Source organism: Peromyscus maniculatus, chromosome 23 (genome assembly GCF_049852395.1).
Source record: "Peromyscus maniculatus bairdii isolate BWxNUB_F1_BW_parent chromosome 23, HU_Pman_BW_mat_3.1, whole genome shotgun sequence".
In the NCBI taxonomy this organism is placed as follows: Eukaryota; Metazoa; Chordata; class Mammalia; order Rodentia; family Cricetidae; genus Peromyscus; species Peromyscus maniculatus.
The window spans coordinates 36,152,299-36,172,095 of record NC_134874.1 but is presented as its reverse complement, the minus strand read 5'-3'; the positions used below and the strand labels follow the sequence as shown (position 1 = coordinate 36,172,095).

The 19,797-nt window shown below is 37.1% G+C and overlaps 1 protein-coding gene across 1 annotated transcript in view; it reads left to right on the top strand.

Moving 5' to 3' along the window:
- LOC143270610 (vomeronasal type-2 receptor 116-like) overlaps positions 1–19,797 on the top strand; it is a 56,193-nt gene that overhangs the window by 21,450 nt on the left and 14,946 nt on the right. The window contains exons 4-7 of the mRNA XM_076561137.1: positions 2,873–3,164; positions 4,439–5,251; positions 7,428–7,655; positions 17,026–17,149. Of these exons, the coding sequence (XP_076417252.1) occupies positions 2,873–3,164; positions 4,439–5,251; positions 7,428–7,655; positions 17,026–17,149 (1,457 nt within the window). The remainder of the gene's footprint in view (positions 1–2,872; positions 3,165–4,438; positions 5,252–7,427; positions 7,656–17,025; positions 17,150–19,797) is intronic.

The following is a 19,797-nucleotide window of genomic DNA, read 5'->3' as shown; positions in this document are numbered from 1 at the left end:
CATAATTTTCCTACACTCCTTCTCTCTAAAATATACATTCTATACTTTCTATCACTCAGGACATGAGGCAGACTAAATACAGTACTCATAAAAATATCTCAGACAATATATTTTGAACTTTCTGCTTCCCAACACCTCAATATTTAAGATGCAATTCTATCGTTTCCTCTTTCATTTTCTACCTCCAACTCTATCCTGTCCTCCCAGCCCTACTCCCTCTCAAATTAAATTTGTTTTATGATTTTTATGAAGAAGGGTGCATACATATATAAACAAATGAGTACACAAATTTAACCAACTGAACCAACTGTTTCGTGTTGAGTATTACTTTTGTGTCATAGGAAAAACCTCAACCCTCAGATCAAACAGAAGAGACAATTCATTCTAGAACCATATTTCAGTGACTATGGCTGGTGACCACAGATTTGGCTGACCCCAGATTACATGTTCCAAGGTGGGGGCAGTTTCATGAAGTTTTTGTAGTAAAATATAAGAAATTTGTAAATCAAAAGATTAGTGAAAACAACAGAGAGGAAGTCACAGGCAAGATGTGAAAACTTATCCCACAGACCCAAGATGCTATGCAATGTCATTTTTAGCTTTTAGGTTGTTGGAAGTCAGTTGTCTCATAAGTTAGTAGATTTCAAACATCTTTAATTAACTAGTTATAGGAGGTTAGCTCACCTGCAGACATGTCCAAGAAATGGCTGTTCAGGGTGCTACAGTTAGCCTGGAATAAGTTAATGAGTCTCTAGACATACAACACTTCAACCTTCCATATCACAGAAGTTCTATTCAGTCAGTTTTTAGACATGGCTCTTTCCAGGGATTCTCATGTATGTATTTATAAACATGCATACAATTATACACATGTATGCATTTAAACACATCTAGGAATTTGTACACATGTATGTATTTATACACAAGTATGCAATTATATTTACATGTATGCATTTATATACCTATATGCATTTATACACATGCTTATACTTCTATACATGTATATTTATACACATGTATACATTTGTACACATTTATTGTATTGTACACATGTATGCATTTATAGAAATTCATAATTCATACACAATTCATTTATACACATACATGCATTTATACACGTGTATTCTTTTATAAGCATGCATAGACTATAGCATGTTATACATGCATATATTTATACATATGTATGTATTTATAAACCTGCATGCATTTATACTCACGCATACATTTATATACACATATGCATTTTATACATGAATACATTTATATGCATCTATTCATTTTTACAATATATGCATTTATATACATGCATACATTTATATACATGTATTCATTTATACACATGCATGCATGTGTACACAGGCATACATTTGTACACATAGATGCACTTATGCACATGTATTCATTTATATACATGCATACATTGATACACATGTATACATTTATAGACATGTATACACTTTTACTGCTGAATATTTGGTATTAGATAATCCCTGGGGGAAAATAATTTCTCCCTCCCTCTCTCCATAGCTTCCAATTACCAGGTTTCGTACAACAGATTCTCTCTTAACATAGCATCTAGCCGTAGATCCCAAATTAACACAGTGTAAACAAACTGCATTTCTTCCTGCTGCCCTCAGGCCTCTAGGTAGATTCTGCTTCAACAGAACCCAGGGGACTTGGGCCTCATGAATTCTCTGACTTGTCTGCAGTGGGACTAGGCAGGCTCTTGTCAAGCAAAGTTTTGAAAGCACCCTCTAGAGACCGCTCCCCAACCACCAAATGACATGTGTGAGACAGTTCAGCCCAACTTCCTGCATCCAGAGTTTCCTTTCCTCTCATTCTGAGCACTCTTCACTGCCTTCATGGATGTGGGAGCTTTTCCTCTTTTTCATATTCTATTTTCAGGAACTTTGATTCTTTCACTGGCTTACACAGGAGATGCTATCACTCATTTAATCTGCAACCTTAGAGAAACTCTCTTTTCTTTCTTTATTAGTTTTTCAATTTTTAATTTTTTTATTTTATGTCTATGAGTGTTTTCCCTACATGTCTATCTGTGTACCATATGTGTTCCTTCTGACTGAAGAGGCCAGAGGAGAACACATGACTTCTTAAAACTGGTATACACTATTGTAAGCCGAAGAGTAGCTTCTTTGACCTGTTAGAGCACTCCCCAAGAACAGCAAGTAGTCTTAACCTCTCAGTCACTTCTCAAGCCCCAGAAGCACTTCCAAAAAGGTTTATTTATTTTTATGTCAGGTGTTTGAGTGCTTTCCTTATTATATATGTGTGTATGCTACATGTGTGCCTGGGGCCCAAATATGCTAGGAGAGGAGCTCCTGGCTAAATCTACAGATGGTTCTGAGCCACCATGTAGGTTCTGGGATTGTTGCAAGGTTTCCTACAACAGGAGGCAGATGCCTACTGCGTAGCTCTCTGTCTATGTCCATAAGAAACACTTTAACACTAGGCATGCATGGAAACAAAATTATTACACTTTTCAAGAATGAGTATGAAATCAAATCATTACAAAATAAAAGGATATGAAACTCTTATTCACAATCCTAGAGAGAACAGTAGTGTCTTCCGTTGCCCAATGCTTCAGTGTATAGATACATCATAAGCACCATGTACTGATCAGCCACAGGACACAGACAAGTGACACTAAATCCACACTATGCTCTTCAAGAAACCAAGTACTGAGACTTTGAGTCATTCCATGATGTTTCTGAGCTGTCAGGGGCTCATTCACACAAGCTTTATGTGTCAGGAAAGAAGTCAGAACTTAATGACGTCTAATTTCTTGAATTTGCTAACGAGTTTCTAAAAACAATGGCCTGACTGTACCCATCATTCTGCCCCTCCTGTTTAGATGGAGATGGAAAAACTATCAATATTTGCTGGCATTCTACTTTGCCATTGAGGAGATCAATAAGGATGTCCACCTGCTTCCCAATGTGACCTTGGGTTTCCACCTCTACAATGCCTTTAACTCCCACCGGAGAACCTTGGAGGGCCCTCTGATGTGGCTGTCTGGAAGGAGTGAGTTTATCCCTAACTACAAATTCAAAACTCAACACAAAGCTCTTGGAATCATTGCAGGAACCAGGCCTGAATTTTCTGCTGCAATTGGAACACTTTTAGAGCTCTACAAAGTTCCACAAGTAAGTTGGCAAAGTTTTGGTGTCCATAATCACATAAAACATCTGACCAAAAGAAAATGAAGAAGTTTTCTATATTTCCTGCTGGTGACTTCAAATGTAAGTGAAAGAAGTACGTGCATCCTGCTATGATCAACAGTGGAGTGTGGTGAAAAACATGAGCAGTAAATACTTGGATTTCTATGAAGATCATTTAGTAATATTCATGATTCTATCTCCAGTCACTGGCAAGATGTACTTGGCAGCTCATAGCTGAGTGCTGTTCATAAGTCAAACATACAACCCAGATAACTAACTGCCCAAGCTGGGGTATAACCATCTTATAGTTAACCCTGTGTTCAATGAGTGACAGATAGAGGAATAGTAAGTTCAGGACATGTAAACAAATCTGGGACAATCCTTGGACCATCACAAATGAAAATGTTCCAAGGAGTTTATTTTCTCATTCTGGAAAGTAGATCTCTGAATAGCACTCACTGAGAACATCTACTTAGATACATCCTGACAATTGGCTCTTGCCAGGCACTACTGAAGCGAAGCAACCATCAGTAGGCATCACTGCAAATAGAGAAAATATTCGGTGAGTGACTTACTCATGGATAATCAAGATTAGAAAATCAGACAATGTAAAACTGATCATTATCACTCAGTGAAACAATTCATACATTTATTGTATCCTAAAGTAAGAAAAATTATATACACAAGAATTTCCATCTATCTCAGAGATTTGCATTTTAAATTAGTTTCTTGGTAATGACTTTGTCAAACCTATCATTTGGGAAGTATGATGCAACAATGCTTGGTGAAATTCCCCCAGATATTCATGATTTGCTCTTTTCTAAAACAGGAGCGAATCTGTGACGAAAAATGTGTTATTTACATTCTTGAAGGCAGAGGATCTAGGGAAGGTGATGTCCTGTGGTCAGAGTAAAGCACTTGGTAATGCTTCTGCAGTCTAACTCTACATCCCATACTCTGTTCCATTGTTATTGGAACAAGAGAAATCCATGGTGCCTTTAAAATCTAACATGAACAGAATATTGTTCACTCAATTGCTTCAGAGTTCTTAGTAACTCTGTAGCCCATAGTACTTGACAAAGACCATATTCCATCACACAATGAGAGAGAGAAGCTAATATCACAGAAGACAGTCTCCTTACCAACATTCAGTTTCCTGATACCCTTATGCGAATAATGAACTCACTTTCTCTCTAAGGGTGAGGAATCCAAATACCTAGAAACTCAGAATCCCCTTTTTTTTCTGTTTGCTTCTGCAGGTCACATATGGAACTTTTGATTCTATGCTAAGTGACAGAGATACATTCCCATCCCTTTACCAGATGTCTCCCAAAGACACAGCTCTAACCCAAGGGGTGACCTCTCTACTGCTGCACTTTGGCTGGAAGTGGGTAGGGCTCATAGTGTCTGATGATCTGAAAGGAAAGGAGTTCCTCTCTGACCTGAAAGCAGAGATGGTATCAGAAGATATCTGTGTGGCTTTTGCAGAAAAACTCCAGGCTAATTGGAAGTTTCAGTTAACATCTGATGTTGTGTTGGTGAATTTGATCCAACATACACAAGCAAATGTGCATGTATTCTATGGTGATATAGATGACTTAGTATTTTTCTGCAGGCAAAATGAAATCATGAAAGCCAAAAGGAAGGTGTGGATCATGGCAAAGTGCCACTTAGTTTATTTAGAGTCTGTATTCTATGAAAAAAACGATTTTATGGACTTTTTTGAAGGAAGCTTCTCATTTTCAAAGAAGAGAGATATCCCTGGCTTCAAGCCCTTTCTAGAGGCACTTACACCCTCCCGGTACCCAGGTGAGCTTTACTTTAATAAATTCTGGATTGACAATTTTTATTGCTCACCTCCTCCTCTGCTATGTGGAAATCATAAACCCTGCCCACTGAATATATCCCTAAAGACAAAGCAAGAAATAAATGTGATGATCACTTCTGAGCCTAGCTTTTCCATATGGAATGCAGTGTATGCAGTGGCCCACACCCTCCATAAAATGCTTTTGGGGACAACAGGAATAAGATCTCATGAAGACACAAACCATGACAGGCTTCTACCCTGGCAGGTAAGCCTATCTCAAAAGCAAGGGAAGCGCTGGGAACTAATTAGTAGTTGAGTCATTGAAGTCAAACGTACAACACATTTTCATCTTATAATAAAAATAAAAGGCAAAATGGAAAGAGATCTTTCACAGTGGGTAAGTATGTGTCTGTAATTATGGTGCACGATTTGGGCTACTGTAGCTTTGATTTCAAGACATGAAATTTGTGCATATTTTAAAAAATGTTTTCCTTTTATGTAATGAAATTCTGTTAAAATATTCAAAATCAATTATTGTCAAAGTTAGCAAGTTCAATAATAATAATTTATATAATTTCATGGAATATATCTGGTGCCATCAGATAGAGACATAGTCACCATATCTAACAGCAGCTATTTCACATAAAATATAATATATATTTAACCACCCAAGACCATAGGGAGAAACTTTTATGGAAAATAAAAATAGGCTGTCATAACCTCAAAAGTAACTGAGAAAGAAATTGCTTTTTACAGACTATTTACTCTTAAATAAGATAAAATTAAGGAGAAACCAAAGACTATGCCTCCATTATTAAATATTTTAATACAGATTGTGCTCATGAGCCTAAGCCATATCACCTTTTTATAGTTACAAGTGGGTATGTTTGGGCTTAAACCATCCTGATATAAACTTCTGACTCAATTATACCTATGAGCCTTGATGTTCCCGTTCAAATAGGTGATCCTCAAGAAGTTTGGTGAACAAACTTTTCACTTTTATTTCATTTTAATTCAGTCTAAAGTAGATAAATAGAAAATGAACTCTGAATGTATAGTGTACTATGTAGCTTTTAGTATTATGGATAATAATATTTGACATAGACATGGACACAGTTTGTGAACATGGCTTCCAGAGATGTGATATTAGGTAAGTTAGTGTGTCTCTTGTACAGATAACTTAATATCTAAAAAAAACGGTTCTTTATGAAATGAGTTGTTAAATAGTTAACACAATAGTGAATCTCAGAATGTGAAAAATTAACCCATTGTATTAATTTAAATATGTAATGAAATCAAGCTGGAGGGATGGCTCTTTAGTTAGGGGCACTTGATGCTCAGTCAGAGGAACTCTGTTTGGTTGTTAGCATGGCAGCTCACAGTTGTCTGTAACTCCAGGTTTTAGGAATGTGTCACTCTCTTCTGCTCTCTGCAGATATCAGGAATACAGTTTGTGAATATACATACATATACATAGGCAATACGCAGAATTAAAAATAATACAAATCTAGGGACCAGAGAGGGATGTGAAGTCAGATGTAACTGCTGCTCTTGACAAGATGCAGGTTCAGTTCCTAGTATCTACATTGCAGCTTACAAATGTCTCCAAGTCCACTTCCACTCAGTCCAGCACACTCTTCTGGTCTTCACGGGCACCAGGAACATGTGTAGTGCACATACATATGTCCAGGAAGGAAATTCATACACAAAATAAATTAATATAAAAATATTAGAAATCATTTTAAAAATTTAGCTTAATCACAGAACATTTAAATTTTAATTTTGACTCCAATATTGTTCTTATCAAAGTTGAAAGACAAAAGTTGTGACCCAAACTGAATTAAGGATTGGAGGCAGGCAGTGGGTCTATTTCCAATTTCCTGTAAAACAAATTGCATACAAAATTTCTGCATATTAATATATATTGTCAAGAATATGGAATTTTGAATAAACCCCTGCTAATATTATCAAGTCCAGACACTCTCTCTATCTACATGTACACATATCTACCTACCTAACCATACACACATAGGTTCATGGTGTGCCATAAAGAAGGTAAATATCTTAACACCTATAAACAAATAGACTAGTGTTGCTTCCATTTTGTTCCAGATTCACTCAGAAATCATCTGTATTTTCTAATTAGAGACATTTTTTCCTTGCTGGGGAGAGACACAGGGCCTTGTTCCCACTAAAACATGGTCCACACTGCACTATGTTCCACCCCTTAGACAACATTTTTCTTTTTGTTCAGCTACTTCCACATTAATTTCATAGGGAGAAAAGTTCATCTCACTGGAACAAGTGGGGGAGACAATTGCTCAAATGAAGTCTCTTCAAAAAGAAAGCCAGCGTAGGGAGAGAGAAAGAGGATTGCTCTTAGGGACCACAAGTGAGAGATTTGCATACACTACTCATATCCAATTGATGTCTCTCTCCAGCTTCATCCTTTTCTGAGAAAAATTCAATTTACAAATGCTGCTGGAGACCAAATATGCTTTGATGAGAACAAGAATCATGTGGAAAAGTATGATGTACAAAATTTTATGGGACATACAAATCATTATTCATTTCTAGTTAAAGTAGGAGAGTTTGTCTCCAGGAGTCCACAAGATCAAGGCCTTTTCATCAATGAAGTTATGATCAAATGGCCAAGCAACTTCAATCAGGTCTGGCTGAATTTCAATATTTAATATATAGACAAATATCTGCAAAGATTTATGAGAACTGATTGTGATGTCTCTTTGAAATTTTAAATTATTTTTATATTCTAATTTCTTAGCTTCTGTTGTGAGGTTGTGTATGAATTCTCCTGCATGTCACTGCCTGTGGTTGTTGTGGCGACAGTCAGCACTGGTTAACTTCCTCATTTTTTCTCCATTTTATTGTGAACATAGTCTCTCTCTGAACCCCTTGCTTTATGATTTAGCTGTATTCAACGGGACAGTGACACCCTGTCTCTATGAATGCCATATTGGGAATACAGAAACACAGTTCTCCACCTCACGTTTCTATATTTCCCTTCTGCATGATCAAATTCAGGACCTCATGCTTATATTGCAAGTACATTAAGTACTGAGCCATCTCCTTAGTTCTGTTTGATATCTTCAATTTAGAAATAAATCAATCTTTTGATTTTGACTTTGATATATGTATAGATATGCATATACATGTTCAGGTACATATACATATACACACAAGCACACACATTTCGATGGATAATGCTGGTAGATAGAATTAGTTTAAATTGAAATTCAATTTGGGTGTGTTCATTCATGCTGCAGGGAATGAATAAATCAGCGTTCATGACTGTATATATGAGTGTGTGTTTCTGTGAGTATTCACATACATGCACACAATCATGTGTATAAATATATACATATTTTCCTTATATATATATGCATGCTGATGATTAATTTTCCCTCAGTCTAAGATAACTCATACTCAAACATGCCCACAGGTTTTACAAAGAGGAAATAAATTACCAATATTTATGCAATTTCTCATTATAACTGATGTTTGTGAGCTGCCTGGTTTGTATACTGGGAGCTGAACTCAGGTTTCTCTGTGAAAGCAGCCTGCACTCTGAATCACTGAGCTGGTTCTCCAGCCCCATGTATCTATTAATATGTAGATATTTATGAAACAGACACTGACTTCCAAATCATGGCAAGAAGCATGTCTAAGGGAAGGAGAGAAATATATCCTTGCATATACAATTTCCAAAACTATTAATATTAAAATTGTATATAGTTGTTTTTAATATAAATATATTTTTAATTCCTTCTTTCTTCGTTTATATTATTGAGAAATTTTCTATTCAATTTATTATCAACCACAGATCCCCTCTCCTCCCTCCTTTCGCCCCACAGCCTTCCCTCCCAACCTACCCCCCCCCAGTCCTGCCTCCTCCAAGGTAAGCCCTCGAATGGGGAGTAAGAAGAGCCTGGCACATTCAGTAGAGACAGGTCCAAAGCCCTCTCTGGACTGCACCAAGGTTGTGTAAGGTGTCCCACCATAGGCACTGGGCTCAAAAAAGCCTGATCATGCACTAGGGATGGATCCTGACCCCACTGCCAGGGGTCCCCTTAAACAGTTCAACCTATTCAACTATCTCTCCTTTGCAGAAGGCCTAGTGTGGTCCATGGGGGCTCCACAGCTATTAGTCCACAGTCCCTGAGTTCCCACTAGTTTGCTTGGTTGTCTCTGTAGGCTTCTCCATTGTGATCTTGATGCCTCTTGATCATAGAATCCCTCTTTTCTTTCATCAACTGGACTCCTAGAGCTTGGCCTGGTGCTTGGCTTTGAATCTCTGCACCTGTGTCCATCAGTTACTGGATGAAGCCCCCCCCACCCCCCGCGCAAGTTTGTTCATGGAGAGCTCATCTATTTCTCCTTCACAGGGTGATCCATTCATTCCTCTTTGGGTCATCCTCATTAACTAGCTTCTTTGGAACTGCGGGTTGGAGTCTGGTTATCCTTTGCTTTACATCTAGTGTGCACTTATGAGCAAGTACATACCAGGTGCCCTTCTAAGTCTGGGTTACCTCACTCAGGGTATTTTTTCTAGTTATATTCATTTGCCTGCAAATTTCATGTTGTCATTGATTTTTACTGCTGAGTAGTACTCCATTGTGTATATGTGCCACCTTTTATTTATCCATTCTTCAGCTGAGGGGCATCTAGGTTGTTTCCAGGTTCTGGCTATTATGAATAATGCTGCTATGAATATAGTTGAGCATGTGTGCTTGTGGTATGACTGAAATTCCTTGGGTACATGCCCAAGAGTGGTATAGCTGGGTCTTGAGATAGATTGGTTCCCAATTTTCTGACAAACCGCCATACTGATTTCCACAGTAGTTGTACAAGTTTGCATTCCTACCAACAGTGAAGGAGTGTTCCCTTTGCTCCATAACCTCTCCAACAGAAGCTATTATCAGTGTTTTTGATCATAGCCACTCTGACAGTTGTAAGATGGTATCTCAGAGTTGTTTTAATTAGCATTTCCCTGATGGCTAAGGATGTTGAGCAATTTCTTAAATGTCTTTTAGCCACTTGAGATACTTCTGTTGAGAATTCTTTGTTAACTCTGTAGTCCATTAGTGTATTTTTAATTGGATTGTTTGGTATTTTGATGTCTAGTTTCTTGAATTCTTTATATATTTTGGAAATTTAGACCTCTGTCAGATGTGGGTCTGGTGAAGATCTTTTCACATTCTATAGGCTGTTGTTTTGTCTTAATGACCTTGTCCTTTGCCCTACAAAAGCATTTCAGTTTCAGGCAGTCCTATTTATTAATTGTTACTCTCAGTTTCTGTGCTACTGGTGTTATATTTAGGAAGTGGTCTCCCATGCCAATGCCTTCAAGACTACTTGTTGTGGGATAATGCCCTTGTATACTGGTTTAATAAAATGCTGATTGGCCAGTAGCCAGGCAGAAAGTATAGGCAGAGTGAGTAGATGAGGAGAATTCTGGGAAGAGGAAAGGCTGAGTCAGGAGTTGCCAGACAGACACAGAGGAAGCAAGATGACAAGGCAGAACTGAGAAAAGGTACAAGCCACATGATTAAACATAAATAAGAATTATGGGTTAATTTAAGTGTAAGATCTAGTCAGTAATAAGCCTGAGCTTTTATAAGCAGTTATAATTAATATAAGCCTCTGTGTATTTACTTGTGGGACACAAGTGGGAGAGATTTGTCCCTAGAGCTGGCTAGCCAGGACACAGGAAAACTTTCAACTACAACTACTTCTTACTTTTTCTTCTATCAAATTCAGTGTAACTGGATTTGTGTTGAGGACTTTGATCCATTTGGAATTGAGTTTTGTGCATGGTGACAGTTATGGATCTATTTGCAGTTTTCTACATGTTGACATCCTGTTATGCCAGCACCATTTATTGAAGATGCTTTCTTTTTTCCATTGTACAGTTTTGACTTCTTTGTCAAAAATCAGGTGTTCATAGGTGTGTGTGTGTTAATGTCAGGGTCTTCAATTTGATTCCATTGTTCTGCTGTATTTTTTTTTTTTTTTTTTTTACTGTAGCTCTATAGTAAAGCTTGAGGTCAGGCATGGTGATGCCTCCAGGGGTTGCTTTATTGTACAGGATTCTTTTTGCTATCCTGGGTTTTTTGTTTTTCCTTATGAAGTTGAATATTGTTCTTTCAAGTCTGTGAAGAATTTTGTTGAGATTTTGATGGGTATTCCATTTTATCTGTAGATTGCTTTTGGTAAAATTGTCATTTTTACTATGTTAATCCTATCTATCCATGAGCATGGGAGAACTTTCCATTTTCCGATGTCTTCTTCAATTTATTTTTTCAGAAATTTAAAGTTCTTATCATATTTGTCTTTCACTTGCTCAGTTATAGTTACCTCAAGATATTTTATATTATCTGTGGCTATTATAAAGGGTGATGTTATCTTATTTTTTTCTCAGCCCACTTATCATTTGTATATAGGAGGGCTCCTGAATTTTTTGAGTTAATAATGTATCTTGCCACATTACTGAAGGAGTTTATCAGATGTAGGAGTTCCCTGGTAGAATCTTTGGGGTCACTTATGTATACTATCATATCATCTGCAAATAGCAAAAGTTTGACTTCTTCTTTCAAATTTATATTCCCTTGATCTCCTTTTGTTGTCCCATTACTATAGCTAGAACTTTGAGTAATATCTTGAATAGATATGGAGAGAGTGGACAACTTTGTCTTATTCCTGATTTTAGTGGAATTGTTTTGTGTTTCTCTCCATTTAATTTGATGTTGGCTGTTAAAATGCTGTAAATTGCCTTTATTATGTTAAGGTATGTTCCTTGTATTTCTGATCTCTCCAGGACCTTTATCATGAATAGGTGTTAGATTTTGTTGAAGGATTTTTTTTAGCACCTAATGGGATGATCATGTTTTTTTTTCTTTCAGTTTGTTTATATGATGAATTACATTGACAGATTTTTATATGTTGAACCATCCTTGCATCCATGAGATAAAGCCTACTTGGTCATGGTGGATAATTTTTTTGATGTGTTCTTGGATTCAGTTTGCCAACATTTTATTGAATATTTTTTCATCAATGTTCATGAGGGAGATTGGTCTGTAATTCTCTTTCTTTGATGCATCTTTGTGTGGTTTGGGTATCAGGCTAACTGTAGCCTCATAAAAGGAGTTCGGTAATGTTCCTTCTGGTTCTATTGTTTGGAACAATTTGAAGAGTATTGGTATTAGCTCTTCTTTGAAAATCTGGTAGAATTATCTGCTGAAACTATTGGGTCCTGTGTTTTTTTGTTTTTTGTTTTTTGTTTTTTTGTTTTTTTGTTTTAGACAGAATTTCTCTGTGTAGCTTTGGAGCCTGTCCTGGACCTTGCTCTCTAGTGCAGGCTGGCCTATAACTCACAGATATCTGCCTGCCTCTGCCTTCCAAGTGCTGGTATTAAAGGCATGTTCTGCCACATCTGGCCAGATTGGGAGACTTTTAATGGCTGTTTCTATATCATTAGGGGTTATAGATGTATTTAAATTGTTTGTCTGATCTCAAATTAACTTTGGTAAGTGATACCTATCCAGAAAATTATCTATTTCTTTTAGATTTTCCAATTTTGTGGAGTACAGGTTTTTTAAGTATGTCATCATGATTCTCTGGATTTCCTCATTATCTGTTGCTATGTCTCCCTTTTCCTTTTTGATTTTGTAAATTTGGATGCTCTGTTTTTCCCTTTTGGTTAGTCTGGGTAAGAGCTTATCTATCTTGTTGATTTTCTCAAAGAACCAACTCTTTGTTTTCATTGATTTCTTGTATTGTTTTCTTTGTTTCTCTTTTATTGATTTCAGCCCTCAATTTGATTATGTCCTGACATCTATTCCTCCTTGGTGAGTTTGCTTCTTTTTGCTCTAGAGCTTTCAGGTGTGCTGTTAAGTCACTAGTATGACATTTCTCCATCTTCTTTATGTGGCCATTTAGTGCAATGAATTTTCCTCTTAGCACTGCTTTCATGGTGTCCCAGAAGTTTGGGTATGTTGATCATTCATTTTCTCTGAATTCTAGGAAGTCTTTAATGTCTTTCTTTATTTCTTCCTTGACCCAGTGGTGATTCAGTTGGGCATTATTCAGTTCCCATAAAATTTTAGACTTTATGTAATTTTTGTTATTGTTGAAATCTAACTTTAATCCAATGTGGTCTGATAAAATACAGGAGGTTATTCCAATTTTTTTTTGTATCTGTTGAGATTTGCTTTGTGACCAAGCATGTTGCCAGTTTTAGAGGAGGTTCCCTGGGGTGTTGAGAAGGAGGTATATTCTTTGTTGTTAAGGTGGAATGTTCTGTAGAGATCTATTAAGTCCATTTGAGTTATAATATCTCTTAGTTCCCTTATTTTTCTGTTATGTTTCTGTCTGGCTGACCTGTCCATTGGTGAGAGTGGGGTGTTGCCATCTCCCAATACTAGCATGTGGGGTTTGATGTGTGATTTAAACTTTAGTAATGTTTCTTTTACATATGTGGATGCTCTTGTGTTTGGGGTTATAAATATTCAGAATTGAGATTTCATCTTGGGGGATTTTTCCTGTGATGAATATGTAATGTCTTTTCTGATCTCTTTTGATTGATTTTAGTTTGAAGTCTATTTTATTAGATACTAGGATAGCTATACCAGCTTGCTTCTTAAATCCATTTGATTGGAAAATCTTTTCCCAGCCTTTTATTCTGAGGTAGTGTCTGTTTTTGAAGTTGAGGTGTGTTTCTTAAATGCAGCAGAAGGATAGTTCCTGATTTTGTATCCATTCTGTTAGCCTGTGTGTTTTTATAGGTAAATTAAATCCATTGATATTGATGGATATTAATGACCAGTGATTGTTAATTTTTGTTATCTTTTGGTGGAAGTGTGTCTGTGTGTGTTTCTCTTCTTTGGTATTTACTGCTGCGGGGTTATCTATTGCCTGTGTTTTTGTGGGTGTATCTGACTTCCTTTTTTAAATTTAGTTTTTCTTTTTAAAAATTTATTTATTTTTCTATTATCAGCTTGATACAGTATAAATTCTTATCATAATAGTGAAATGTTTCATTGAGACTTGCTCAGTAACTGAGTAAAACCAAAACTTATTATAAGCCACAGTCATTCTAGGGTGCCCCCTGCTATATAGCCTGCATGGTTCTGTGCATTGTAGTCTGATTGTTCTTTGATTTATATCTAGAATCCACTTATGAATGAGTACATACCATGTTTGTCCTCCTGGGTTTGGGTTACCTCACTCAGGATGATTATTTCTAGTTCCATCCATTTGCCTGCAAATTTCATGCGGTCATTATTTTTCTCTGCTGAGTAGTATTCTATTGTGTATATGTACTACATTTTCTTAATCCATTCTTCAGTTGACAGGCATGTAGGTTGTTTCAAGGTTCTGGCTATTACAAATAGTGCTGCTATGAACATAGTTGAGCATGTATGTTTGTGGTATGATTGGGCATTCCTTGGGCATATACCCAACAGTGATTTGGCTGGGTCTTGAGGTAGATCGATTGCCAAGTTTCTGAGAAACCGCCATATTGATTTCCACAGTGACTGTACAAGTTTCCATCCCACCAACAGTGGAGGAGTGTTCCCTTTGCTCTGAATCCTTTCCAACATTGATTGTCATTAGTGCCTTGATCATAGCCATTCTGACAGGTGTAAGGTGATATCTCAGAGTCATTTTGATTTGCATTTCTCTGATGATTAAGGATGTTGAGCATTTCTTTAAATGTCTTTCAGCCATTTGGGGATTCTTCTTTTGTGAATTCTCTGTTTAGCTCTTTAGCCCATTTTTAATTTGATTGTTCAGTATTTTGATGTCTAGTTTTTTGAGTTCTTTATATACTGTGGAAATCAGTCCTCTGTCAGTTGTGGGGTTGGCTTCAGTGCAGAATTCTACCAGATTGTCAAAGAAGAACTAATTTCAATGCTCTTCAAATTGTTCCACACAATAGAAACTGACTTCCTTAGGTTGGAATTTTCCTACTAGTGCTTTCTGTAGAGCGGGATTTGTGGATAGGTAATGTTTAAATCTGGTTTTGTATTGAAATGCCTTGTTCACTCCATCTATGGTAATTGAAAGTTTTCTGGGTATACTAGTCTAGGCTGGCATCTATGGTCTCTTTGTGTCTGCATAACAGCTGCCCAGTACCTTCTGTTTTTCAAAGTCTCCATTGAGAAGTCCAGTGTTATTTTGATGTATCTGCCTTTATAAGTCACTTGGCCTTTTTCCTTTGCTGCTCTTAATATTCTTTCTTCGTTCTGTATGTTTAGTGGTTTAATTATTATGTGTTGAGGGGACATTTTGGGAGGTCTAGTCTATTTGGTGTTCTATAGGCTTCTTGTATCTTCATAGGTATTTCCTACTTTATGAAGGGAAAATTTTTTTTCATGTTTATGTTGAATATATTTTCTGTTCCTTCGAGTTGGTATTCTTCTCCTTCTTCTGTCCCTATTATTCTTATGTTTGGTCTTTTCATGGTGTCCCAGATTTCCTGGAGATTTTGTGTTATGACTTTGTTGGCTTTAATGTTTTCTTTGACTGAGGAATCTATTTCCTCTATTGCATATTCAGCACCAGAGATTCTCTCTTCCATCTCTTTCATTCTGTTGTTTATGCTTGCCTCTTTGTTTCCTGTTTATTTACTCAGATTTTCTATTTCCAGGCTTCCCTCAGTTTGTATCTTCTTTATTGCCTCTATTTCAGTTTTCAAATCTTGGACTGTTTCCTTCACTTGTTTAATTGCTTTTTGGGGGGTTTTCTTTAAGGGATTTATTGATTTCTTCCAATTTTTTGTTTATCTTTCCCCAATTTCTTTAAAGGAATTTTTCATTTCCTCTTTAAAGACCTCTGTCATCTTCTTAAAATAATTTGAGGTCAATTTATTCTGCTTCTTCTGCATTGGGATGTTCAGGTCTTACTGATGTAGAACCACTAGGTTCTGGTGTTGCCATATTGGTCTTTATATTGTTGACTGTATTTTTACACTGGTGTGTACTCATCTCTTTCTCTACTTGGTGAAAGTGGTGTCTGTGTCTGAGGGAGCCTCTCAGTTCAATTCATACTCTTGGTCCAATGGGAACTCTTGGTCTAAAATCGGATCTCTTGGTCTAGTCAGTGCTGATGGACTCTGTGTCTCAGGGAGCAGCTGTGGTTTTAAAGCGTGAGTGGGTTTCAGAGGTGGGGTGGGGCTTTTACTTACAGGGTCCAGTGGGGGATGGTGGTAGTCTGACCTGCCTGCAAGAGACCTGCCTGCTGGCCTCAATCTGGGACTGCAATGGGTGGTGAGGGGGCACAGGGACGAGCCCTTGGGCCCAAAGCCTGGAGGCTGGGGTGATCAGCTATGAAAGTAGACTCACCTCTTAGTCTAATCTGCACTGGTAGACTCTCAGAAGTATAGTTATTAAGTGATTAACTACGAATGCAATTGATGAAAATTCTAAGTAATGAAGCCACTAATGTTTGGAACAAAAAACTTAGCACTATTCTGAATAGGGGGAGTCAAGGATAAAAGTCACAGTAATGGATCATAATTCAGCATCTATGGACTATCAACATATGATGGTGTCAGGAGAAGCTGTGGCCATCCACAAATGGCCATAGCTTCTTTCATGAGAAATGTGAATCAGACTGAATGGTTGTGACTACAAGCTGGGAAGGTAAAGGTAGAAATGGATAGAGAAATGTGTCTGGGTTTATGTCTGACAACTCAGCTGTTCCATAATTCATACAAGGAAGGATTTCTGGCTTTCTGCCTCACAGGAGAGAATATATAGATGTCCTACACATTTCACAAAAGCCAGCAGAAGTTAGTCACAGTTGGGGCACCATAATGAAATTTTGAACTTTCAGCATCGGGAAGTGTGATAACTTCAACTCTACATTCTACACTACCTTATGGAGACATCACAGTGCCTCATAAATATGTACAATTTTCAGAGTCTGCTTGTAGTTTAGGTAGTTTAGCTTAAAAATATTTTAAGGCTGTGACTGATGCTCAAAATTATGATGATTTTTTTTCTGTGTTGCCCTCAGACTCCTCAATCTGTATGTACACAGAGCTGTGGTCCAGGTTTCTGGAAAATTCTAGAAGATGAAAGACCGATCTGCTGTTTTACCTGTATGCTTTGTCCAGAGAGTTACATTTCCAATCAGACAGGTAGAGAATTAATACTTTCCTCAATCTGCTTGTGAATGTAGAAGGAGAAAACTAAGACATGACCGTGGTGTTGTGATGCAGCAGCGTTCTCCATATCTTTCCCACTCATCCCCATATTCATTAGTAATCACTGCTGATGTCACACAATGTGTGAACATTTGAGTGGCAGTCTTCATGTTATTGTGTCATCTGCATCCCTACTTCCCCAAACTGCCTTTCATTATTGGTAGTTTCATTTCAGCTCTTGTAGTGATTCATGCTATGTACTGCCAGACAATATGAGGTGTGCAAGTGTCCAGGATGCATGTGTATTCCTTGAATAAATTAATCCAATGATTCTTTCCTGAAAATAAGTTCTGGAAAAGTGCATGTGGGGCTGTTTCCTTAATGTACCATATAAAGAATTAAGTTTACAACATTTAGAATTGTCATTTGGAATATTAAACATAGTATGCAAAACAAGTCTTTGTAAAGGAAGGTACAGCTGTTGACCTTTGTCTAGGATGATGGTTATCCCTGAGATCATATATACCTCTAATATTATATAGACATAACAGATGGTATTTAGGAATACATGCATTCATGCACACACACAAATCAACAGTTAATGAAAAAGAGGAATAAATTTAACAGAAAATAAGACGATGTTGAGTCCAGGAGAGGGATTAGAGGGAAAAAGAGAAGAGAGGTAATGAGGTAATTATATTACAATTTAAATAAGGAAGGATAACATAAAGAAAAATTGGTGAAAGTAGAATATGAAATTCTAATAATGATGACAATTTACTTTTTAACTACTGGCTTCAATAAAACCAACACTAAGCAACTGTATAACAAATGGAATATGTTATCACAAGAAAATTAAAGACAGGGAGATTAATTAAATAGAATTTAGTTTTCTGAAAGCTAAATTACCATAGGTGAAATGTTACCATAGGTGAAATTATTGGCAGAGCGCGCTGTTATTGTCATCATCATAAGGGTAGGATAACTGGAAATATCTAATTCCTTACTGGACTTCTTCAGATAAAGAAAAGGTCATTAAAATAACTCTTTCTGATTATTTTGATGTGTGTGTGTGTGCATGTGTGCATGCATGTATGTGCCATAGCTGACATATGGAGAACACAGGACATCTTTGTGGAGCTGGGGCATCTTCCTTGACTTTGACATGTTTAGAGTTCAAACTCAGGTTGTCAGGTTTGCATGGTAAGCCCTTTTCCCTACAGAGTTATATATTATACTAACACCTACCCTGATTCTTAGAGCATTTGCTATATCAAGCATTTGTTTTTTGTTTCCTTTTCCTTTGATTTTGAAATTATAATGAAATTGTGTTATTTTTCTTTCATTTTCCTTGATGTGAAATGTGTCATATACACCTTATTACTCTTTTTCACATTACAGCCTTTTTTCATTGATTGGATTACAATTATATATGTATACATATGAATTACTAATATAACTGGATTGTTCTGTATGACATTACTTGAATATATGTTTTTAGGGCTGACCATTTTGTTTTGAGTGACAAACTCTGCTCTTCCCTGGGGAAGACCATTTCTCCCCCTCTCAACATTTTGTAGTTGCATCCTGTTCTTTGGGTAGGGTTGGGGCATTGTGATCATTCACCTGAATACTTTGTCATGTCTGCCCCTTTTGTCTCTGGTCAGTTCCACATATCTAGGTGGTCATGTTGGTAGGACTTATGTATGGGTTTAGCTTATGATTTTACTAGGAGACAAAATCTCACAGACAAACCCTTGAACTTTCGTTTATTATGATCTTTCCACACCCTAATCTGAAATGTTCTGTGAGCCTTAGGTTTGGGAATGGTATTGGAGATTTATCCACTGGAGGTGCCCTCCACAACTCTGCATTTGATTGATTGGTCCATAATGGTCTCATCTGTTGTAAAGAGAAGTTTTCTTGCTGGGGAGTACAGACTACAATTATCTGTGGGAATCAGGGCAAACATTTACAGATTGCTGTTACAGATCATGCTGGTCTAGTAAATTAGTAATAATCATGACTTCACTATCACTGAGTACTTAGGTTTCAGGCATAGGAATGGTTTCTTTATTGTTGAGGGGGTCTTGGGTCCTATTTAAAGAGCTGTTGAATACTGTCAAGGTATGAATTCCACTACCTCACCCTTAGGGTTTTGTGCTATGCTGGTCATTGATATGGCTCTTAGTGGACATAACAGGCTTGGACTGTTGGTTGTCTCAATCATTTGGAAGCTTGCATGATGTCTTCTGGTACTGTGAAAAGCCAGTCCTCAGAGAAAGGGCATTCATATAAGTTCCACCTCAAGGGTCTCTGTGCTCTGTTTCTGAAGTACATGGTGTCATCTGCAGTAGGGACTCACTTTTCAACTCTGCAGGATGAACAAGGGCAGCAGTGATAGGCGGTATGCTTTGGGAACCCTTCAACAACCCTGGACAACAGCCCCAAAGGAAGTTTCTCATGTCTGGTGTTGGGTTTTTGTTTATATCAGTATAAAGAGAATTAATGGTATTGTAGGGTTTTTCTAGTTATAGTAATATTATGAGACTCTGTGGATTTCAGACATCCTTACTGATATTTTACCACCTCCCTCCTTGTTCTGTATTTACTTCCCTTCCTTTTCCCTAAAGTTCCCTCAT